We start from the raw sequence: 25,874 nt of genomic DNA on the forward strand, positions 1-25,874 counted from the left end.
ATGTCTCCAAGCTGGACCAACATCTTCTTCTTTTGACGAAGGGGAATTTTCTTTTGAACCATTTGGCGAAGAACGTGACGATGTTTGCCTAAGCATTGTTTCTGGTGTTTGGACAAAGGGATCGTGCCTTTCAACACGTTCAAACAACATTCGCACACGGTATCGATGACCTCTTTGGAAGCTGATTGAATGAGTTTTTTTCGTAGGGGTGGAGAAGCTTTGGACAGGACAGATAACATGTCCCCATGTTTGACTAAACGAGGAGGCAGTCCTTTCCTTTTCTTTCCTTGGGGTTGTTTAGAAGAGGGATGTTTTCTGGAGGTGACATCTTTGAGTCTTCAGCACCAAAAACACTGATACCCCTACTCGGTCACAGGCCTTTTTTATACTGGAACGCGTCGCCACTGGTTGTCTTTACGGCGTATCAACTTCAGGACAGGCATGACACGTCGTGCATGGGTACGTAATGGGCTAAATCGAGCCAGTTCTTGCTTGGATAAATCCAGTAAACTTTGTAACATGCCCGATCTTTCTTGAACTTTGATTTTGGGAGAAGGTACTTTGTAAGCAGCGGCCACTGCCACTAAATTGGAGGGTCCTGCCACTGGGGAAGTTCTTGGGGTCATCAACGGAGAAGTTCTTGGTGTAATCAACGTCTCCAAGTACTCTTCAGTTCTTGGTGTCATCAACGGAGAAGTGAATGAACCTGAGGCTACCGGAGACGCGGTCACCGCCTTTGCAGGTCGTGGTTTGCGAGTGTAAGGTTGCGTCCTGGCCGAAGTGCCTCTCTTGCGACTAGTTTTCTTCTGTGGACTTTTCTTTTCCTGGGGACTTTTTCTCCGTTTCTTTTTCGGGGGGCTTTTCTTTTTCCGTGGTGGTGACTGGTAAGAGGAGGGTCCCGCCACTGGAGAAGTTCTTGGAGACACGGGTCTCCTTGGGGACTTGGCCTTGGCACTGTGGCTCTTTTTCTTCTTCTTGGAGCTTCGTTTGACTTTTTTCTTGGGGAGAAGTTTGGGAGCATTAGGATCCCATCTTAAGAGACAGCGAATGATGACCCCTCCAAGAGTACCGCTCCCTTCAGGTTTCAAAATGATTTGTTTTTTGGTTTGAGTGTCGATGCGAGGATCCGCCAGTTGGGTCAAAGCGACTTTGTTTCGATCGAAAAAGCGTTTGGTTTGATGAGGAATCTGAATGATCCCTTGTAGTAATTGACGTGCTGTCACCGTGAACCATCATAAGACTTCTTTGAGACTAGCTTCTAAGACACGAGCCCGTATTTGTGGATTTTTTTCTCGACTGATGCCATACAAGGCACGAATCAATTTGACGGGAAGATGCGGCTGAAGGGACGTCATGTTGACGCTGTGTGAGACAGACGAAAAGTGTCTGAGGTTTTTTTAGATTTTTTTGTTGAGTGAAGTTAAGTCGAGGACGGAGACGTGTACAGGACAGGCCCTCCGTCTTGGCACCAGTGGTGAAACAAGTGGGTACGAAATGGCAAATCATCGGGGGTCGTAGGTTTCAAATCGACGAGTAAATAGGCGTGTGGCGTTTGAGTGGCATCGTCGTACGCCTGAGTCAGCCAAGGCGTTCCTAACTGTTTGGCTAAGACTTGCACTTGCGATTTATCTCGAGGGCTTTTAAACAAGACCACGCAATGTGCATTGAGACTGATGGTGCGATGGGCTTTACTTTGTTGAAACAACTTTTGGGTGATGTAAACGACACTGGCATTACGATGATGCCCTTTGCGCGTGAACCGTAGTTTAATTTCTTCTTCGTCTTCTCCTAACATGTCGTCGAAAATGACCAAATGGGTTTGACGGGAGTCAGAGACGATGCCGTCGTCTTCTTTAGGAATGCCTTCCACAAACACGATGGAATCGCCTTGACTTTCTCGCAAGAGGCTGTACGCCGATTGCCACTCTTTGTAACACCACACGATCCGTTGAGGTGGTCGATCGATCAAATGATGTTTATGATCGATCAAACGTTTGACGAATTCGGTTTTGCCTGAACCGCTAGGTCCAGCAATGAGCATGTTAAAGGGATGGCGAAGATACAAAGCCTCCCAACTGGCACGATCTAAGTGTTCGATGATCTTGACAGTGGAGGAAGAGGGAGCAGAGACAGCAGAGGTAGCCATAGTGTTAGGAATGTCACTTGTGACACGAAAACAGACAAGACAAGAGTTTATATACTTTTTTCAGAACACGTTTATTGAATGTTTTAAACATGAACACGAAAGACAAAAATACATAAAAGCCAAAGGCTTAAGTACAACGATAAAAGGCACATGATAACCACTAACGTGGAATAAAAACAAGTGTCTGTACAACATGTTTTGGGTAATGTTCTGACCAGTTCTATAGGGATAAGGTCACACAAGTGTCCTCCCGAAGGGGTCTTTCAGGCATGTCCACGACAGTCCTACCCTGGGTGACGGGTTCTTCTGGTACTGTCACTAACACAGGTTGAAAAGTAACTTTTTTCCTTGAACAACTCTCGTGCATACTGGGCCACTTCTTGGGTCCAAGCCTCAAAATCCCATTCTTTCCAGGCACGGACATCTGTCCAATGGGGGTGTAAGTCACAAGCTACACACACATCGTCATACACGTCTTGGGTAGCTAAAAGTTGACGAATCTTTTTTTCCCGTAGAGGTCGAGAAGTATCCAGATGAAAACGCAAGGCTTTGAACAAAAGGAGTCTTTCGTGACCATTTAAGGCCATTTGGGTGGTAAGTACTGATCGTAAAGAGTCCACAAGGAATCGGCTGGTAAACGAAATCCTAGAAAACAAGTCACTAAGACACACACCACTTGTCGACCCAAATTGAATGAATACAGTTCTTCTAATAATCGATGGCAATGATCCACGGTTTGAATATGGTCATTGAGTTCCTTCCACGGAATCTGTTCAATTACATGTGACATAAGTCGTGGCATGGCAGCCTGTTTTTATAGTCTCTTTGTTTCGGAAACAATACACGTACTTTCTAGCCAGAGATCTTCGTTCTCCAGTGGGGAATCTAAATCTTGCATACTGTAACCGAAACGTCAGAGTTTGTTTAGAAGTTTCCTCTTCCGCTAAGTAGATTCCACGTAAAATGTTGGTAATCCTTTAACTTGTCTTCCTCAATGCGTTGCACTAGGTGAATCTCGAAGTAACCAAAATGATGAACACGTGGATCATCGGGGCCCTGGAAGTATTAAACAAGGTCTGACCACTGAAACAATTCCTGACGAATCAGTTCTCTTATACCATTCAGGTACCAGTGGTTAAAGATCTGGTGACGTAACGGATGCAACTGTTCTTTACGTTTGACTTGTATTTTGACCAGGTCTCGGTAAATGCGTTCTCTCAACTCCACAGGCAAAGCACGAATGTTCCCTAGCAAAGTATCCATGAATAGGTCATACTAAAATCTTTCTAACACAAGAAATGTACCGTTTGCACAGGCATGGTTTTACTTCAGTGCCAAATTTAAATCGTTTAGTCACTAATTTACACATTACAATTCGTTCAGAAGTTTCCTCTTTCACTAAGTTGACATTGTGTAAAAGATGTCGGTAATTCGTTAACTCTTCCTCTGGAATTCGATGCAGTAAGTTTACATTGTAGTAGATAGAATCATCAATAGCAAACCAATCCTTTTTAAAACCAGGGGGTTGTTGATCAATGTCTGTCCAATGGAACACTTTCAACTGAATCAGTCCTTTTATAGCATTCAGGTACCAGTGATTAAACATCTGGTGACGTAACGGATGCAATTGTTCTTTACGTTTGACTTGTATTTTGACCAGCTCTCGGTAAATCCTTTCTCTCAACTCCACAGGCAACGTGCGAATGTTCTCTTGTAAAGTATCCATAAACAGATTATGGTAAGTTACTTCAATGTCTCGGTCCCACTAAGGGTAAGTAATGACAATTCGGTGACCATCGAGCATGTTCTACGTAGGCCAAATCTTGTGGTTCCCAGTGGTGAAGTGACACACCGCAACTGAAGCACCTGACTTTATCTCCTTCGCCCAAGTAGAACAATCCGGCTCTGGCTAATTCTTCAGGGGTCGGACCTCCCAGATACTTAGGCCATTTTCCTTTGAACGATTGAAGACGATTTTCAAAGTCGCAGTATTCCGACAAAGGCAAAGGGAACGAATATTCGTCTTTCACAGGTTCGTTTCGATGAGGGTTGGGTGACATGGGTAGGAGTTTGCTCAGGGCTGTATGACATCCGTAGGGGGGTAGACGTGAAGGTGGACATCCACCTTTAAAACGAAACCCAGTAAAATGTCCAAGAGGACGAGCGACATCGCCTTCGCATCCCTCAGGTTTAACACGCACAGCATCACTTTCCATGAAAGGGGTAGTGAGAACAAAGTTCCCATGAAGCTTTACGGCATCACTAAGGTCACAGCGTACAGCATCGTTCCCATCGCAAGGCTCACAATCGCATTCCACTTCAGAAGCCCCAAACTTGAAGTGTGCCTGTCTGAACTTGTTTTGTGTTTCTCTGAAAGTATTCATCTTGTTCACTTGGTCTTGGTAGTCACAATGAACAATCGATCTTGCCTAGGGTTCCTTTTTATATACAGACCAATACCGGCGTGTCCATACGGCAAGGTGAAATGATTGGGAAGTCGCACTCGCTTCTGGTACACAATTTGATAGACTTTTTCCAAGGGTCGACTGACGATGTGGTGAGTGGGTAAACGTACAATCTTGTTGGGTTGATAGGTGGTCACTTTAAAGTGTTCATCCTCTCCAGATTGCAAGGCTTCTTTCAATACCCCAAAGTTGACCACACGACTGGTACGATAATTCAGAGTCAATCCTTTCACTTTACACTTCGTGTGCACTTCTCCTTGTGGGTCCCTGTATTCGTAGCCGTAATTTTTGGGACCGCCACTGACGAAACTTAGAATCTTGTCGTCGGGATGCTCGTCTGTCCAGGCTCCTAAACGGTCTCCTTCGATGTCAGGGTGCTGTTGACTCGGGTGATGGATGTAAATGCAACTGTCCGTGTCAAAGTACAGGACGCGTTCCCCTAACAGTTCTAAAGCTTCGTACAATTTTAAGCGAGCATGAACTGTCACGTAAGCCGCAATGATGACATTTCCAAAAGGGTCGTCTTGTACAAAGTCCAGATCTTCTTCGTAATTGACCAAGATCAAATCCTCGCGAACGACGTCCACGTGTTTCATGAATTTGGTTTTGTCGTGAATCATCTGAAAGGTTCTGTCAAATACTCTGTTTTGGGTAAACACGGACGTTGTGCCATTTTACCCCACAAGCAATTTAACATCACTCTGGCAAACGATCGCCTGCCTTCGTTTTTCTCGATGTGATCTAAAGTAATGCCTTCTTGTGCCCAGTATTTCTCTTTGAATGTCTTTTGGTCTTCGGGAGTGTGACACCAGGAAGCATAGCCACTAGCTTCTTGTTTCAGTTTCAAAAAGGCATCCACGTAGTCGGCGAAAATGCCTTTCTGCGTGGGGTCACCCTTGTGGTATTGTTGTGTCTTGGGAAAGTGACAAATTTCGTACACTTCTAACAGTTGATATCCCATGTCCAGAGCTTTGAACAATTCTACGCTGACCCAGGTTCCCGTCAAAGCCCGTTCTTCCTGGGTGTGATGACAAGGCTGATCTTGGTTGCACGTTTCGGCACAAGTACGGCACAAAGGAAACATCAGTTTGCCTTGGCAATGGTGAGGTAAGACGGGATGGTACAAGTCCTTGGGAGGCAAAACTTTGCACTTGATCAAGCCTTCGTATTGTCGAATGTTTTTCAGGTCGATGTGTTCCGTGAACAATTGTGGGTGCCCTCCAGGAAAGCGACAATATTTGCATAGGTAGGGATACAGCGAACACGCGTCCCAGTATTTGATTTCTTCTCCTTTCTCTTCGTCGGCTTGGTACAGCAAACAGGTGGCATTGGTCCTTCCTCCGTACAAACTGTCCTCTGGGTTCAGGGGGTCCATGAACTGGTAACTTTCCACGAGGCGTTTAAATTCGGGATCAGTTTTCAAACGGTGATCGTATTCGTGTTCCCACATTTGCACCACTTGGTATCCTTCCTGTTCTAACTTTAGGCGTCGCTGACAAGTGGCCTGGTACAAGTCTTCCATGGTTCGTTGTAAAAACTGATTTTTAGTGCCACGGTCAGGGTAACAGACGGGACATCCGTGAAATAAGCAACCGTTAAACTCGTGCACGATCTTGGGGTTTTCTAAGTCCCAGCCATCGACCGAATACGTTCCAATAGTCTTTTCGCCCCCTCCGTTGCGAGCATGCTGAATCCATTTGTCTTCCTTGTCGCACAAGTAATGTAACCAACGTAGGGCTTTGACCGAGTATTGACGTTTCACATAGTTGGTCGTTTGAGGACTGATGACAGCCACGGTGTTTTCAGGCATGAGTCGTTGCCGGTACACTAAGGAACACGCTTTGGCAATGGTGCAAGCTTCTTTCAAAGGATCGACCCCTACGTGTTCCATGAACAGTTCTCGAAAGATTCCACAGCAACGTCATAAAATGTCCACGTCGGAACGACAATACTTTAACATTTCTTCCTGAAAGTCGAAAGGGTCCGAGGCGTGAGCTTGGTACCAAGCGTAGAAAGCTTCTCGTTGTTCGGTACGCATGTTGTCAGGGTCGTAATAGTGAGCCTCAGGTAAATGGGGTAGAACGGTGTGTTGATTGGCTTCCGTATTGAAAAAGTGTGGAAAGTACCCTTTAGCCATTTCTTTCATTCCAAATGTTTAAGGCGTTCGGCTCAAAGGCGTGGCCAAGTAACTCATCGAATCTTTAAACTGTACTTGTCCCACTTGCATGAAAATGATTTTGGCTCCGTTCAAAGTGACTTTAGGACGCTCGGTGCCTTGTTCCGTATAGTATCTCAAAAGAAACTGTCCATCGTATCCGGAGAAATTGTGAGCCATCACTGTGACATGACGATGACAATCTCCGTAACGTTCGATGTCCTCTTGGCTCCACGTCTTGTCGATGGGGTCTAAGACCCATTGTGCAAAATCGGCTAGCGTGTTCGGTCCCCGAAAGATTTTTTCACGCCCTCCGGGAATCTTACTGCAGTGAGGGCAATGACTGAAGATAGGTTCCTGAATGCACTTCTCGCACGCTCGATGAGCCACGCAGAAATTAGGAATGTGAATACCGGTCTCTTGCATGCATTCGAAATCGAAAAAGATGAAATTGCCTTTCTTCCTGTGTCCATCCTCTTTCTCTGGTTGGGATTGGTATTTTTGCACGTAGCATTGGTGTTCCAAGTCCACGATGTGGTGACAAATGTGACATTTTTTCTTTCCTGAACATACGTGTGCATTGGCATTATTGGTACGTATGCCTTGTCCACACGTAGGGCACAATCTCAGCAGTTGACAAGCACATTTCTGCTGTGAACCTTGCGTCTTCAAATGTTGTTGGTAACAGGCAGGGCTGACATATGTGCGCAGACAAGCAGAACAATGCACTGGTTCTTGCCCTTCGTTCAGACAGGGTGGAGAGGTCTAACATCCTGAGCATTTCGATCCACAATGTTTGTGTTGTTCTCGATTGTTATAGCCATTGTCACATTTCTCACAGTAATAAACATATCCCAGGAATCCGGTGATACTGGTAATGGTATCGAAATGGTCATCGTGATAATAGACATGAATGTATTTTCCATCCTTAAAGTCTTTCCCTCGAAACAACAGAGGCCCACGCATTTCTTGAGGGTGCACTTTCAAGGTGTAGCGTGGAGCTAGGGCATCTTGCAATGTTTGCATTTCAGGAATGCCACAGGGTGTGTCTTTGGACAGGCCGGCTTGTTGCAACAGGAGTTCTGGTTCACTTCGTTGTTTGGCTCGGTCCGATTGTCGAATAGTTTCCAGGCTCTTTTCCATTCTGCCGTGTCATTCTTGGTAGCATAGGTTCGTCCCACCACGATAGCCCTGGCTAAACACATCTGGTCTTGAGGGTTGTTAATTCGGACGAGACTCTTTTTGGTGCTGCGAAGGTCGTTCACCAATAAGATCTTTCTGCGGCCAGTCCCTTGAGGAGGAGAGACGTGGGTCATGTCCAATGTGGCTTTTCCATCGGTGATGTCAAACTGGTCATTGGATTGTTGCACGTGTTCAATCTTGTCCATGACTTTGGAAGCGGTCAATTCTGCAGGGCTGCTAAACTCGATCCAAACAGGGGATTTCAAACCGTCGTGTTGTATGGAAAGTCTCAAGCGATCGTCTTCTTTGGGTTGACGTTGTCGCTTGAGTGTGGTGAGTAAAGAATCCCACACCCCAGTGATGAACCCTTCTGCTTTCTCCAACGGTACTTCGGACTTGAAATCGTTAAACTTCACCGTGTATTTGTAAGCCGTGGTTCTAAATTTTCTAGAGGAGTGCTTTTCTGTCTCTCGAATGTCATAGTACTTTTCAGGGTTAACTAAGGGTGGTGAACTTTGTTTAGAGGATTTGGATTCTGGTTCACTCATGTCCTCTTCAAAATCACTGGCATGAATTTGTGCCAAGACTTCAGCCCTGGTACGAGGCGATAGATCACGTTTCTGCCTCTTACTTTCTTCTTCTTTCTTCTGAAATGAATTGGATCGTTTCATCTTGATATTAAAAACGTCAAATGACTACAGTTTAAACACCGTGGACTAATTTATAGTCCTAGCAGACCAGCGTATATAAAAGGGTGTGTGTCTTGTCCTTTCACTATTCATTTCACTCTCAAACCGAGCACAACGATGGAAGAGACTACCCAAATCGAACATTTCATCAGAGCTTTGCGAGGGGTCATTAGAAAATTTTCTTCAGACCAGCCGACGGACTACTCTCCTTCCTTGCGAGATAAAAGTCAAGATACAAGGTTGACGTGTTTAGCTCGGGAAGGTCGTATTATCTTCGGTCGTGATAAAGAAGTCTGATACATTTGTTTCAGACTTCTTAACTCCGCTAAAATGTCTAACAGTACCGTGACCGTTTGATTTTCACCCTCTTGTTTCTTTGCTGCTGCTTCTTCTTCTTCTTGTTTTTTTCTTACCTCTTCTTGCTGTTGTTGCTGTAAAAGAAAAGCTTGTTCCGCTTCCTTTTGTCGTTGTATAAATTTCTCCAATTCTTCTTTCTGTCTCTGTCTAAAATTCTCCACGTGTGGTAATGAAGGTGACGAAGGTTCCGGAACAAATTCTTGCGAGGTAAGAAAATCCACAAAATCCCAATTCACCTCTTCTGAAAGTAAGCCCGGGTTCCCTTGTGTAGTCTCCACTGCTGGTGCACCCCAATTGATCGTTTTCTGAGTTTCCGTCATATTGAATAACTGTCGCATGGATTGACAGCGCACAGGCGCTAGCGAATCTATATAGACCACGTGACGTCACAGACTGTTCTCTTCGGATTGGATGCGAGCTGACTGAATTTTGAAACGCGTGTTTGGATTGGTCAATGATTTCAATCCGTTTCAATCCTTCCTCTACCTATAAATAAGCGCAGTTCACTGCATTGATTCACCTGTTCTCGGCGCCTCAACATGTGGACCGACGTTCAATCTTCTACGCTTGTGTCTTCGATGATGTTCAGGACGGACATACCGATGTATGTCCGGTCCAAGTGGACAGTTTTCCATAGGACCACCACCAGCCTATGGATACGTAGGATTTACGTGGAGAGGCAAGGATGTCTCAAAAGAGTCCTGATTTACGGTCCTACAGTGAGGCGCAGCCTAAGGACAAGAAGAAGTCACAGATGCCCTTTATGTTAAGGGCATATATAAACCCAAAGGCCCTTTTCAGGGCCACCCACATCTCTCGAAAAGAGATAGACTTTCAATTGCCTACCCCATTTTTTTAAAATTTTTTTAAAAAAATCCCCTGTTCAATTCCCCTTGTCTCTAGACAGTCCCACGATTTATTCCCTATGTTCAATTCCCATTGAGGCTCAACAGACCCAAAAAATTTTTCCCATGTTAAATTTCCTTGAGGCTAAAGTGACCCAGGTGTTTTCGTAATGTTAAATTTCTCACTGAGGCTAAAGTGACCCAGGGGTGTTTTTAATGCTAATTCCCATTGAGGCTAAAGTGCCCCACTTCACTACTTCTACGCTTTAACTATAATTCCCCTAACCGTCAACTGTTCGTGACTTCGGTAATATAAAATTTTTCCAACTTTCTGACATATTAAACTTTTTATATCTGTATGTAGTGTATGTATTTTGAACTATTAAGCTTAACTGACACTCGTCTGTGCATGATCGATCAAAACTTTAATCAACTCTATATATATTCAATAAAGTATCTAAGTTGTCTCGAACACCAGCAAGCTGTTTCGTCACTGATATATTTTAGTGTGCGCTTTATGATAATTTAATAAAACCAAATAAAATAAATTTGTTTCATTTTGATCAAAATTTTGATACGATTTTCTTGCCATGGTGAAGTTTTGGGAGTGTATTTTTTTAAAGTGCAAACTCTTTCATATTTGTGGTGATCTAATTTCATTTTATAAAGACCAAATTTATATTCAAAGATTTTGCATACATCGAAGAATGTCACAGATACAATAAAAATTTTGAAATTCAAGCACAGATCGAGAGATTGGAAGATATACACAGACAGACAAACAAACATGCTAAGATTGCTAGATATATTTCGGTAATAATACAATTCGTGCCACTGAAATTAGTGGAGAAATGAGTAGTATGGAAGGTACTCGTGTTGATAAGTACGTAAATGTGAAGACAGACGGGCAGGTACGTGTATTTATGCAGATACGTAGTAGATAGACTGAAGTATACTGAGAGAGAGAGAGAGAAATCCACTCTTACCATGATCTGTCTCCTCTACACTCATGGGAATCTCACAATAGGCACCATAAAACCCTGGTAGACACACACATTGGTTGATTAGTGACCCAAAGAAATATCTGAAAATATATACGTTAAATATCTATACGTTAGTCTCCTATGACCCATTCCTGACATCTTGTTGGTTATACTTCATTTACTCTTTAATTTTGCAAACAAGTCGATGAATGTAAAGATTTTTTTACAGACTCTGTGAGGTTGTTTGTACACCTGTATACATCTGACTAAAATAAAGGCATAATACAGCTACAATTTGCATCAAAATTATTGTTTCAAATATTCTGAATTTTTAGAAGAACTTTCCCCATTTCCACACAAACAATCGTAATCATTTCCGATTCCAAGTCAACGACTTCCCAATGTTAATCTCGCGTCATCTTAGTCCAGGCCACTTGGACGTTTGTTGTGAACACTCGTGCGTTTTCGGGTTTAGGCCAATGAATCAGGTTGGGTCTGTTGTTGTTGTTGTAGGGTTTAACGCCATTTTTCAGCACACGAAAGGCTATACATGGCGGCCAGTATTAATGGTGGAGGAAGAACCCGGGAAAACCCCAGAAAAAACCACCGACCCACGAGAAGCTACTGGCAAGCTTTCTCACATACCCACATTAGCCGAATCCTAGACTCGAACCCACGCAGACAGAGGTGAGATGGCAGTGATCCGTAACGGAGAGCGCTTTAGACCAAGGTTGGGTCTGTACAAGCCAAATTGCATGGACCCGGTTTAATACGGTTTTAATCAGCGCTAAGCCCAATGTTCTGTGAATAACTTTCCAAAGAATGAGTGTGCTTTCTGTGTGTGTTCTGGGGGATTTTTAACATAGCTTTAACAATATTTCAATCATATTGCTACGATGTCTGCAGTGTGACAGTTTATTGTCATGTCTAACATTGGGATTCATGCCGCAGACATGCAGCATCATGTCCCACCCAGTCATATTATCCTGACACCAGGCCGACCAGTCCCAACAATAACCTTTTAATGCTGAGCGCCAAGCGACGCAGCTGCTAGTACAATTTTTATAAGTCTTGTGTATGATTCGACCGGGGTTCGAACCCGCGACGTCCCGCATCCAAGGCGGACGCTCTGACCACTAGACCACCAGAGTGGTCTTCAAAGAATGAAACATGTAACGACACGCTGAGTTGTGCTGGTCACAAGAAATACGAACAGATTGAAATGCTTATTCACGAACAGAAGGTGATTACAGGGATCAAAATTAAAGCATCTATCTGATGTACCTAAGAGAGATTACTTCCGTTTGGGATAAATGAAGGTGCACTTAATTCTTTTCCCACAACGCAACTCCCCAAATTCAATCGTAACACCTTAGGATGTTATTTTATGCATTTCATTTGAATGTTTTGTATCAACGAATTTCTAAAGAATATATGATGCTTGGTAGAGAAAAGTAATAAAGAAATAATCATTGTTTGTAGAATCCAAAGCAATGTAAAGATTGTTCAAGTAAACTGACACATTGTGAAATTGCATATGAAAAAGAAAAGAAAATTATAGCAGTTATGCAATGGTAAATGAATAATACAACCATTTTTTTCCTAAGAAATAATGTATGCTTTTTATTAGTCAGCAGTGAATGGGGATTCTTTAGCGTCAATGGAAATCCCAGTCAAAAAGGTTGTGGGAACGTTTGGCGTCAGGACTTTTCAGATCATCCTGGGAACGTTTAACATCAAGGGGAATTGAACATGGTTAATATGGGCCTATATAGCGATAAGGGAAAGTTGGGTTGTTGCACAGGATCATTAGGTGGAGTGGATAAACAAGACAGACAAACACACATAGAGAATAAATATCTTTTCGGGGCAATGGAGTGGCCCTGAGTCACATATAGAGAATTACATACATACATACATACATACATACATACATACATACATACATACATACATACATACATACATACATACATACATACATACATACATACATACATACATACATACATACATACATACATACATACATACATACATACATACATACATACATACATACATACATACATACATACATACATACATACATACATACATACATACATACATACATACATACATACATACATACATACATACATACATACATACATACATTGATGAACATCAATCTATCACACCTAAACTATAAAATCGACTTTAAAAAAAATTAGGCAAGAGAGCAAATCTTTTCGAGGCAATGCAGTGGACCTGAAAAGAGCCGTTGGGGTTTTGTTAACACCATTCCATTAACACACCATTCCATTAACACAGAGTGCATCGCATATGTCTTCTTTTCTTCCTCAAACTTCTTCTGACTTCTGGATCATAAATGAGGACTCTCTTCAGACAGCCTTGTCTCTCCACATAGATTCTTCTTTTCGAAACGCTCGTATCGGTGGTCCGGATGACTGTCCATGATGATCTGACAAACATGGGTAAGTCCGTACGGAACAGCATCGACGATACGAGGGTAGATGATTCAACCCACATCTTGTGACGAGAACAGTTAAAAGGAATGAAGTGAACCACTGTTATTTATAGTCTAATGAGCAGATCAAAACGGATTTAGTTAGTTTTTTTTCACCAGTCCCAATACGCCTTACAAAATTCATGTACAGTACGGAATCTGTCTTGCAATCCGAAGAGAGCTGCCAGTGACGTCACATTCCCTATATAGCTGCGCTAGCGTCTGTGCACAGTGAATCAATGCGACAAAGTTTTCAAACATGACGGAAACTAAGAAGACGATGAATTGGGGTACACAAGCCATGGAGACGAAAAGCTATGGCATAGCGCGGCTACCAAAGTCAACACAGTCCTACTTCGAAAAGAGACCGATTTTAATTGGGATTTATGTGTATTTTCTCTCTTCTTTGCATTAATTTCTTACGGTACCAGCACCTCCGCACCTTCTCCTTCTTTAACACACGTTGAGGATTTTAAACAGAGACAGAAAGAAGAATTAGATAATTTATTACAGCAGCAGAAAGAAAACGAGCAAGCTTTATTCCTTCAATAGCAACATAAACAGCAAGAAGAGGCAAGAAAGAGGAAACGACGAGAAGAAGAAGCAGCAGAGAAGAAACAAGGTATAAGAGAGAAGAAGAACAGTGAAAGTCAAACGGTGACGGTAATCTTAGACATTTTGGCCGAATTAAGGAGACTGAAACAAATGTATCATACTTCTTTATTACGACTCAAGAGAAAAAGACCTTCCCGAGCCAAACAGCCCAACCCTGTTACTACACCTGAGATACCTAGTGATTTCTACCAAATCATCATCAACAGGAGCAAGTCCAGAAGTATGCTTTGCCCGTGGAAAAGGCTTAAGGCAGTAAAAGCTGATTGCTTTCCAATCCAGAGTTGTTGTTTATTAAACAAACATCCAACGGTCCTTTTCAGGGCCACTCACCTCTCTCGAAAAGAGATAGCATTCATTTTGCCAAAATCAGTTCAAACTCAAAATCCCCCTTTTTTGCCCATGATGTACGTGTATGAGTGAGTGCGTGAATGTAGATCCATATTCTAAAAAATCAGAACCAAGAGACACTTACGTTTTCTGTCTGGTCTATTCTGGTTCAAGTTTTACAATTCAATTCACAACACTTTAAACAGTTCACAGACTTCTTTTGTGTCTTTGTTCACTCTGTTTTTTGAATTTCTTATCTTTCACAGGTTGTTCATCCTCCTTTCCTCACTTTCTTCTCGTCTTCTTTTCTTCTTTTTTTTTTTTTTTTTTTTTCTCTTTCTGGACGTGTTTGGGTTCTTCCTCTTCTTCTTCCTGTTCTGAACTATCTTCCTCTTGCTCCTGTTTTTTTCCATGCATCTTGACTTTTGTCTCTTCTGACACCTATCTTGCTCTTTTGACGGTCTAGACACTGTAGCCCAATGTGCCTTGTTACAGTTATAGCAAGTATCTTGACTTTTATCTCGAAAGGAGGGGGAGTAGTCCGTCGGCTTGTCTGAAGAAAACTTTCGTATGACACCTCGAAAAGCTCTGATCTGATCAGTTCGATATGTGTGGGTTCTTCCATCGTTCACGTCGGCGTGATGGTGAAATGAATACTGGGAGGAAAGACACTGACCTTTTGTATAGAGAAGAAACTGGTCTGACATGGATATAGGGAACCATGGCAATTAAAATGTAGTCATCTCACATTTTGCAGTTAGGATGAAACGATCTCATCATTTCGTGGAAAAAGCATAAGAAAGTAAGTGGCAGAAATGCGATTTATCGCCTCGCACAGTAGCTGAAGTCTTGGCTCAAATTCTTACCAGCGAGGTTGAAGATGATATGAGTGAGCCATAATCCAGACCCAGAGAGTTTACACCCAACCAAAGTCCACTAGTATCTCACAAAACGTACTACCACATTCGAGAGTCCGAAAAGCGCTTCTCTAGAAAATTTAGAACTACGGCTTACACGTACACAGTGAAGTTTAAAAATTTCAAGTCCAAAGTACCCTTGGAGAAAGCAGAAGGGTTCATCAGTGAGGTGTGGGATTGGGATTCTTTGTTTACCACACTGAAACGGCAATGTGAAGCCAAAGAAGACGATCGCATGAGGCTGTCCATTCATCACGATAGTTTTGAAGTCCCCCATTTGGATCAAGTTTAGCAGCCCGACAGAACTGACAACTGAAGAAGAAGCCAACACAGAGGAAAACCACTCCCTTCAGGAAAGGACTGTCATGGACATTCCCGAAAGGCCATTCTGGGAGACCACCAGTGTGACTGTACCCAGAGACTGTAAAAACATTACACACTGTCCCTAGGACACCTTTGTTACCAAAAACATGTTGTACAGTGGCTTGTTTATGCTCCACTTTGAACGTTGTGATGTGTATTTTAATGATGTACTTAACCCTTTGACTTTTATGTATTTTTGTATTTCGTGTTGCTCCATTAAAAAAAATCAATAAACGTGTCATGAAAAAGTATAAAAACTCTTGTATTGCCTGTCTTCGGATCAAAACTGACATTCCTTGCATTACTGCTACGTCTACTGTCTGCTCCCTCTTCCTACACTTTCAAAGTTATCGATGAAAACTTAGATAGTGCCAGTTAGGGAGACCTTGTATATTCGCCATCTCTTTAACATATTAATTCCCGGACCTAGCGGTTCCGGCTAAACCGAATTTGTCAAACGTTTGATCGAACATAAACATCATTTGATCGATCGTCCACCTCAACGGATCGTGTGGTGTTACAAAGAGTGGCAATCGGCGTACAGCCTCTTGCGAAAAAGAAATGTCAAGGCGATTCCATCGTGTTTGTGGAAGGCATTCCTGCCTAAGACAACGGGATTGTGTCTGACCCCAGACAAACCCACCTGGTCATCTCCGACAATATGTTAGGAGAAGACGAAGAGAAAAAAAAACTGTGGCTTACCCGCAAAGGGCATCACCGTAATGCCAGTGTCATTTACTACACCAAAAATAATTTGTTTCAACATAGTAAAGCCCATCGCACCATGAGTCTCAATGCTCATTACGTGGTCTTGTTTAAAAGCCCAAGATAAATCACAAGTGCAAGTCATAGCCAAACATTTAGGAACGCCTTGGCGTACGAGGATGCAACTCATGCCCCACACGCCTATTTAATCGTGGTTTTAAAACACACTACCCTTGATTATTTGCGATTTCGTACACATCCGTTTCACCACTGGTGCCATGACGGAGGGCCTGTCGTGTACACGACCCCGTCGTCAAGTTATCAAAAAAATCTATAAAAACCTCGGACACTTTGGGTCTGTCTTATACGGCATCAGTAGCGAACAAAATCCACAAATAGTTGCTCGTGTCTTTGAAGCCAGTCTCGAAGAAGTCTTACGATGGTTTACGGTGACAGCAAGGCATCATTCACATTACACATCAAACCAAACACTTTTCTGACATACAAAGTAGGATTGACGCAACTGGCTGATCGCCGCATCGACACTCAAACCAAAACGCAAATCATTTTGATACCTTGAGGTAGCGGTTCTCTAGGAGGTGTCATCATTCGCTCCCTCTTAAAATGGGATCCCAATGCCCCCAAAGTCCTTCTGCAAGAAAAAATCCACTCTCAAAAAGCCAAACGGACCCAGAAGAAAAAAGGCAACGTTGTCAAGACCAGGTCACAACCGCCGAAAAAGAAAAGTCCCCAGAAAAAAAAAAGAAAAGCCCCCAGAAGACAGCTTCTACCCGCAAGAGAGGCACTTTGGCCAGGACGCAACCTTACATTTCCAAACCACAACATGCAGCGACGTTGACCGCGTCTCCAGTTTCCTCAGGTTCTTCCACTTCTCCGTTGCTAGTGATGCCAGACACACCCAATTTGACGTCCGTTCTTCCCAATTTGATGAAACTATGGAAACACGCATCTCCAAGAACTCCTCCTCCAGCGGAGACCACCTCTTCCGCTATAGCTGTAGTGTCAGCTTCTTACAAAGTACCTTACCCAAAAATCAAAGTCCAAGAGAAATTGGGCATGTTACAGTCGTCCAAAGAGACAGGTCGAAAACCTAATGTCCAATTGCAAGAAGATATAAATAAAACCAGGTTTGCAGGTGACACCAAGTCTGCAAGCAAACCTTTATTAAGAATCAATACTGTGAAAATGTCGTCAGGCTATTATTTTAGCGGTGAGTATTTGGTGGACACAATTGTGACATGTTTGAGGCAGCGTTTGGCTAAACCCTGAACAGAGCAAAACAAGTGTTACGATTGAGTACCATAAAGTGGCTCGTCGCCTAATGATGAAATTTAAGAATAGCGAAAGGTTGTCAAATTTAATGGTAGTTCGAAATTTTGGGAGGACATCCACATATGGTAGCACATAATTTGAGCCCGAAGTTCAGCAGCAATATGGATTTGTGCAGGGCCTTAGGATCCACTGTAGAACTGAACGAGGGACTCAGTTCGATGTTTGTGTACTCCGATGTGGTGGGACACACCATCGTATCGTTACTGCGTGTCATTTCTTTCAAAGTGGATTCAACCACGGCCGCTCACGAGGAATTAGGAAACGTCTATCATGTTCACCGTGAATTTGTACATCCTCATTATTTGTCCGTCTTTAAGTCGTAATTCGACACTGTCAACGTTGCTATAAAAGTAGATTTGAAACAAAATAGTCCAATATCCAAAGGAAAAGTCACGGTGTAACTCCATTTTCGCAAACGATTCTCAAACAAGTTTCCACGGCCAAACCTCAAAACAAACAGCGTGCAATGCACGCCATTAATACTACTGAAAATCAAATACCAAACATACGAGTGTGTGATGGGTCGATTCCCAATCTTACATACCTAAATACAGCTTAGTAGTGACGACTGAATAGGTTGAGTGTGTGCTGGGTCTATTCCCACTCGCCTTCAAGCCCTCTATTCAGACAGTTGCGGGGTGGGGGTGGGGGGTGGTGGAGTGGTCTAAAGCACTCTCCGTTACGAATCACTGCCATCTCAACTCTGTCTGCGTGGGTTCGAGTCTCGGATTCAGCTTGCCAGTAGCTTTTCGTGGGTCGGTGGTTCTTTCCGGAGTTATCCCTGGTTCTTCCTCCACCAATAATACTGGCCGCCATGTATAGCCTATCGTGTGCTGCAAATGGCGTTAAACCCTACAACAACAACAAAGTCAGTTAGGACCTCCTGTTAGGTCCACTGCCTGACGGCTTTAATTAAAAAGTGCTCCCTGAACACATGAATGCCTAGGGCAAGTGGCTCAAATTCCTTACCGTAGGGGCAACTAAATAGCCTACCGTGTAGGAATAAAGCAGAGGTACATGCTCGAAAGAGCGCAAACCTCTTTAATCCAACATAGATAGACAGTCTGACCATCCATTGTTGACTCGTCCATTTACAAAGATGCCTTCTAATTTAGCTAAACTAAATGAAGGCTACGTGCATTTGCATCATGTCAGGCGAAGCCTGATACCCAAACCTGAAGGGATAGAGAATGTCAGGATGCTGAAAGTGGCCGAAGACCTGATAGAAGAGGTCTTCCGGGAAAAAATCAAGAAGGAAAAAGAAGGATGGACGGAGAAGTACAGACTTCGGAACCAGACAGAGGTTTTGTCGACGATGTGTGTACAAGAAAGAGTTCCCCGTCTCTTTCCGAAGAAGCAGGCCCTATCCTGTGGGAAAGCCTGTTGCCAGTTGGGGTCGCAATCTTAGACAATAAAATATTGCCATAATCCCCGCCACAAAAAACAGCCCTTTTCAGGGCTATACCAATACTCTAGAAAAGACATACCAGTTCAATTGCCAAAATTGTGTGCATTTGTGTTCGTCTGTACTTTAAAAAAAATAGAACTGTCTTTATAAGCACTTCATTTTTTTGTTTTATGTCCCAAAAAATAAAAGTGTGTCGGTAAGCACTTCGTTTCCCTAGCTTGTCAAATAGTCTCTGTGTGTTTGTGTTTGTAGTTAGTGTTTGTAGGTTTAAAAAAAGGTGAGTGAATGTTTAGTTTAGGTCCGCGCGTTCTGTTTTGTGGGTGATGATATGGGCAACGTAAGGTTGGGTGACGGGGTGTTTTCTTTCACGTCCGTGCTTCGCATATATAACGGGAAGCGTTCGTCAATCTGGCTACAGTGTGTATGAGATATAAAGCCAGATAAAAAGCAAAATGAACAAGACATGGCAGCAGCTCTGGGACAACACCAACAAGGGCAGACATACCAACTGCAAAAAGAGGCCACAAGGGTAATAAAGACACCTAAAATCCTGGAAATCGTGGACATCCGAATTATCAATAGGATCAAAACAGGAAAAACTTTACACCAAAACAGCTTTGGGAAACATCTCAGGAAGGAAATGAACCAAACTACTAACTGTCAATATTGCCCTGCTGAAGAAATACTGGACCACGTATTCAACACCTGTCACAGATACCATAATCAACGAGTCGGTTTCCAAGATTACCAAAAGAAAATAAATACCCCTACAACATACCCTAGATTTTTGGAGAAGGTACGCAACAAAAACATCGATACCACATACATGAACATAATAAGGTACCTCAAACACGTTAACAAACATGGCAACATATAAATACACCCACAAGTAATTATAATAACAATTAATAGAAGGGCTAAAGCAGTAAGGTAAGACTGCTAGCTGAAGCGCAAGCCCATGGTTGTTGTGTTGTTGTTTTTTGTTTTGTTTTTTTTGTTTTGTTTTTTTTTTGGTGTGGGGTATTTTTTTTTCGCATGTAGGCATGTAGCTAACAAAATACGAACCACGATGGTCTGAGAAAAACAACACATATATTCCCATAACTACGTATACACATTATAAAGGTGGAAAACCCTAGCCATCAGGCCCATATACACGCGACAAGAAGAGTGGTAAGATACAAATAAACACAAAATATTCTTAGGCCCCAACCATTTTAATACTATAAGGTGACCTAAGCCCAGTCATCAGGCTCCCCCCCCCCACACACACACACACAAGGCGGAACTAAATAAGCAACAACAACAAAATCCCCAATTATTAACACGACATGTAAATCCAACACTGATACTCAGACCAAACATACTAATTTATACAACAAAAAGGGGCACAATATACCTTCCAAATTCAATATAGCTATTAAACAAAAAATCATGGCGACAAAAGACCAGTCGCAAACATCAAGATCTAAGGCAAAACACTACAGTATGAAGAAGAAAGAAAGAGAGTAACACAGAATGAAGGAGTAAAGAAGAAAACGGACATCGACTTTCAAATCGCCAATTTATATGAGGTTCCTCCTTTGACTATTGAAGACCTTTTTCGATAAAAGCTATATCCCCACAATCCTAACTCGATCCTTTGTATACCACCATCAAAAGGGAAAACCGAAAGTAAACACAGCGTGACCCAAACATGTATAGGGTGCCTGACACCCAGCTGACTGACAACATTTCGGAAAATCAAAAGTACATTATGTACACCAAATTCCAACTTTAATTACAAATGGTAATGGAATTACACAACTCAAAAGCTAAGGAAATTACACGAGTGGCTTACACAACATTGGAATAGATTTCTGTCCACTAGTAAAACTGGACTTGATTTGATCTTACGCGCTTTGCCGTTTCTGTCCTGTGGCGTTTCGCATCCCGCGGGTCCCTTGCCTCCTTACCTCGGCCTAACATGTTCACAAATTAAAAAGTGCGACATTCGCACATTCATACAGTCCCGATCAATTGAAAATCTCGACCTTTGAGACTTAACCAGTCGCGAAAGCACTTGTTGCGTAGGCGACTTAAATCCTTTAATTGATTGAGTCTGGCTACCCAGCGTTCGCTCGTTAACATGAGCAGAATTGCAAAATTGCTAGAACTTAAAATAACACCTGGAGTATGCCAGACGGCTCCTGGATGAACTGGCCATGGAAGCAATACAGCAGGAAGCCAGGCTTCAGGAAAAGGAGAGAAAGAACAGAGAAGGAAGAAAGGATCTTGCCTCACCTGATGATTAGGTCAGTATGTGAGGTGAAGCCTCTGGTAACACCACTACTACCACCAACACAGTCACTACCTCATCCACAACTACTACCACTAGTACAGAGACCGGTGGTCCCCCAGACGGAAAACTGGGAGGAGGAGTTGCGTCAGCAGGAGGTAAATAGACCACAACATCCACATGTGAGGAATAGGAGAAGGAGGCAAGAAGAAGTCTTCAGAATCTCACAAACGGAAGATTGGGGTGCTGAATCAAGCAGCCTCTGCGCTCCCAAGATCAAGACTGAACTGGGAGCAGGACTGGAGTAGACGTTGCGTGTGTGGGTCCAGACCTGGAAGGTGCACACATTAAGAGGTGCGTCTGAAGTTGAAATAAAATAAAATGCCATTTACAGAGCTAACCAAATCTCTAGAAAGAGGCTATTCACGTTGACAATTCGTGTGTATGTGGAGCATAAACACTTACTCCTTTCCTGACATGTGTGTGTGTGCGTTCGCGTGAGTATGTGTGTATGTGTGTTTGTATGCGTGCGCGTACGTTCTGTGGATAGTATATTTGGGGGTTTGTTTTTTCTTCTTCCCGTGTGAGGAAGTAGAGTGTGTGTTTGTATGCGTTCGCGTACGTTAGTGTGGCTGGTATATTTGGGGTTTGTGGACTATAAACACACACTCCTTTGCTGATGTTATTGTGTGTGAGTGTGTGTGTGTGTTTGCATATGTGTGCGTACGTTGGGTAGACAGTATATTTGGGGTTTGTTTTTTCTTCTCCCCGTCTGTGAATAGTAGAGTGTGTGTTTGTATGCGTTCGCGTACGTTTGTGTGGATAGTTTATATCGTGTTTGTTTTTTCTCCTTCCCGTGTTGTGATCTGATTTGGATTTTTAACGTAGCTTTAACATTATTTCAGTCATATCGCTATGATGTCTGCAATGTGGCAGTTTATAGTGATATCTAGCACTGAAGCATCATGCCGCAGACATGTAGCATGATGTCGTACCCAGTCAAATTATCTTGACACCAGGTCGACCAGTCCTAACACCAACCTCTTGATGCTGAGCGCCAAGCGAGGCAGCTGTTAGTACCATTTTTGTAAGTCTTTGATATGACTCGGCCGGGGATCGAACCAATCCTTCCCATGTGTGGATAGTAGAGTGTGTGTTTGCTTTGTTCCTCTTCCCGTGTGTGGATAGTATATTTGGGGTTTGCTTTGTCTCCTTCCCGGTGACTATAAACACTCACTCCTTTGGTTTTTGTTTTTTTTTCCCGTGTAAGAATACTAAAATGTGTCTTTGTATGCGTTCGCGTACGTTTGTGTGGATATTATATTTGGTGTTTGTTTTTTCTCCTTCCTGTGTGTGGATAGTAGAGTGTGTGTTTATATGCGTTCGCGTACGTTTGTGTGGATACTATATTTGGTGTTTCTTTTTCCTCTTCCCGTATGTTGTTTATGTTTGTGTCTTTGTATACCCACTTCATCTGCTGACCTTACACAACAACCTAACTTTCCCTTGTCGCTATACAGGCCCAATATTCCCCATGTTCAATTCTCCTTGACGCTAAACGTTCCCATGGTGATCTGAAAAGTCTTGACGATAAATGTTCCCACAACCTTTTTGACTGGGATTTCCATTGACGCTAAAGTATCCCCATTCACTACTCTAGCCGAAAGACTCACTGAATCGTCCTGCATAAGTTATCATTCTCAAATATTCTACCAATCAAGTGCTATATTGTTTCTTTTAATAAATATTTTTATTTATAAAACAAATTGATCCATAAATTGTCGTGTGTATGTGTGTGTGTGTGTGTGTATATATATATATATATATATATATATATATATATATATATATATATATATATATATATATATATATATAAGGAAGATAATAAGATAAGATGAACTTTTTGATTTTTATGTATTCAATATAGGGTGGACATAAAACAATTATTTGCTATTTCAATTAAAACTGTGACACAATAAATAAAGATTTAAGTATTGCAAATCCTGAACACAAAAGGATGCCTATGCGGAAACTGTTTTCTGGACTAACTGACCTTGAGTAACATGAGGGACATTACATACAAACACATGCCAGACATGTGTCTAAGTTTGCAATGGAATTTGATGTTTTGTGGATGAGGTAATGGTTTACTGATATTTCTTTGTGTCTGACAATACCTGCTCAAAGAACAATCTTTACGACCAACTTATATTTTTGCATACGGTTTTGAAATGATGTTAATGATGTATACACGAACTGCACATTCGATATTAAATCTATAGGAATAGATAAGTGTGGTTCTTTACGTATTGGTTTTAATTTTTTCTGATATGTTTTATCAAGCAGGATACCAGTGAAATGTATATTCAACCAAAGAATTTGTCAAACTGGGATTGTTTATAACTGATCTAGTTCCATAGACTGGGCTAGTTACCGTGCTTATGTATATGTCCTATAATACTGCACGAGTCTGCGTACATAACTAGGAAATCTGAAAGCTTATCTTACGGTTATGGATGTTCGATGTTAACGTTAGCTCTATGATGAATCGAACATGTTTTTTACCGCAGACATGTAGCATCATGTCCCACCCAATTACAATATCCTGACATCAGGCCAACCAGTCCTAACACTAACCTCTTAATGCCGAGCGCCTAGCAAGGCAGCTGTTAGTACCATTTTTAGAAGTCTTTGGTATGACGCGGATGGAGTTCGGACCCGCGACCTCCCGCGAATTATATATATTTTTATATGTATATCAATATGTTGGTGTATTGAAAAGAACAAACTTGAAAAATATTCATTTTATGACCATAATTTTTTGGCTGAGCAGGACAATCGCATCAGAGTCAGTGGCAATACAAGTACCTTAGTCTTACCTAGTGAATAATACATCTAAACTGTTATTAAAGAAACAGTGTTCCGTCCGAAGAAAAAATTAAACTTACATAAGATTCACAACAAAATAATACGAATTAATTTGATAAATTTGAGGCAAACACCAGGATCGCAGTGTCAGAAAAATACCAGCTTGAGAGGTAAACCCTAAACTGTCCCAAAGAGATGCCAATAATCACAGTGTTCTATACATTTTCAATGAAACTTTCAGTTGATAACTTTACTTTGTACGGGCGATACACATCTCATATACTTCATACTTTTATTAGGAATTCGTTCACAAGTTCGGTCACTTGTACTCATAGGATATAAATGTGAAAGCCAAATATTAGGCAAGTGGTAGGGAACATCTACCGAGATGCTTTCAGGTCCGATGCGCAGAAAATATTATGAGACATTATCGCTTAACTTTAAAGAATTTTCCTTTTGGATTTCACATAAATATTAAATTGGTATCATGCGTCTGTGTATTTACTTCTAGTAAACAACGTCATAAAGTTATCTCCTGTACGAACTGTACATAATTTTTTTTACAAAACTTATTTTTACAGATAATTACAAATACAAGGTATCGATTGATGATGCCGATGCAAATTTTTATATTTTTGTCAGTAATTAATCACAAAGACGCAGTTAGTTTAGGAATTTTACAGGCGTGATCAATTTTAAATGATGAATCTTTCGTTGAACTGTCATTAAACTGCAAGCACAGTGTATCAACTGGAATTTCTTTCGTTTAATTTCTTTCCTGCATATTGCCAGGTGTTCTTCTTGTTGGTGTTGTTGTTGTAGGGTTTAACGCCATTTTTCAGCACAAGATAGGCTATACGTGGGGGCCAGTATAAATGGTGGAAGAAGAACCAGGGAAAACCCCGGGAAGAACCACCGACCCACGAGAAGCTACTGGCCAGGTGACTTGAACACATGCAGACAAAGGTGAGATGGCAGTAATCTGGAACGGTGAGCGCTTTAGACCAATCAGTCACTCGGGACCCTCATACTGCCAGTAATTATGGGTTTTGCGCAAGTGATCCTCACAGGTTGTCACGAAATATCGAATATATAAACACTTTAATACACCTCAAATTAGAAACTATAGGACACGAAATAGTGACTCGGTATAAATACTGAAAAAGTGAATCTCTTGGTAAAACAATAGGTTTGATTTCCATGAGGCCAACACGTATAGATTTCCTAAGCATGGGTTTAAAACTAATGTTTGTAATCGTAATCTTCTAAAAGTACTTTTTCAAAACTGGATAGTTTAATGGCGGTAATGCTTTCTTATGCTTCATTCATGACATTTTCAAAGTCCTTCATGGGGAGCATATTTAAATATCGACAAAATTCGTGGCTTCTATAGTTTATCTTTTAACAATTAATACAACTAATACACATGCAGTTCACACTATTTATGATACGATATAGAAAATGTAATAAACAAATAAACTCGAAGAGACGACGATGTATCAATAAAATGGCAAACGTCTAAATTAAGGCATTAACTGCATCCAATCATAAATGAGACAAAATACCATCCAAGATTAATCTCCTCCTCAATACCCGTACCCAAACAACCCCTTGAACCCCGAGAAATTAATACCCGTACCCAAACAACCCCCCTGAACCCCGAGAAATTAATAAAGGTAATGGATACCCATACTTAAACAGCC

At 41.9% G+C, this 25,874-nt stretch overlaps 1 protein-coding gene across 5 annotated transcripts in view; it reads right to left on the reverse strand.

Moving 5' to 3' along the window:
• The window catches only part of LOC149807336 (uncharacterized), a 295,678-nt gene that overhangs the window by 138,361 nt on the left and 131,443 nt on the right, over positions 1–25,874 (reverse strand). For all 5 annotated transcript variants that reach the window (XM_089965473.1, XM_089965490.1, XM_089965468.1 and 2 more), the window contains one exon: positions 10,826–10,923. In XM_089965473.1, the coding sequence (XP_089821599.1) occupies positions 10,826–10,923 (98 nt within the window). The remainder of the gene's footprint in view (positions 1–10,825; positions 10,924–25,874) is intronic.

Source organism: Sinohyriopsis cumingii, chromosome 1 (genome assembly GCF_028554795.1).
Source record: "Sinohyriopsis cumingii isolate HCF-2022 chromosome 1, ASM2855479v2, whole genome shotgun sequence".
Taxonomy (NCBI): Eukaryota; Metazoa; Mollusca; class Bivalvia; order Unionida; family Unionidae; genus Sinohyriopsis; species Sinohyriopsis cumingii.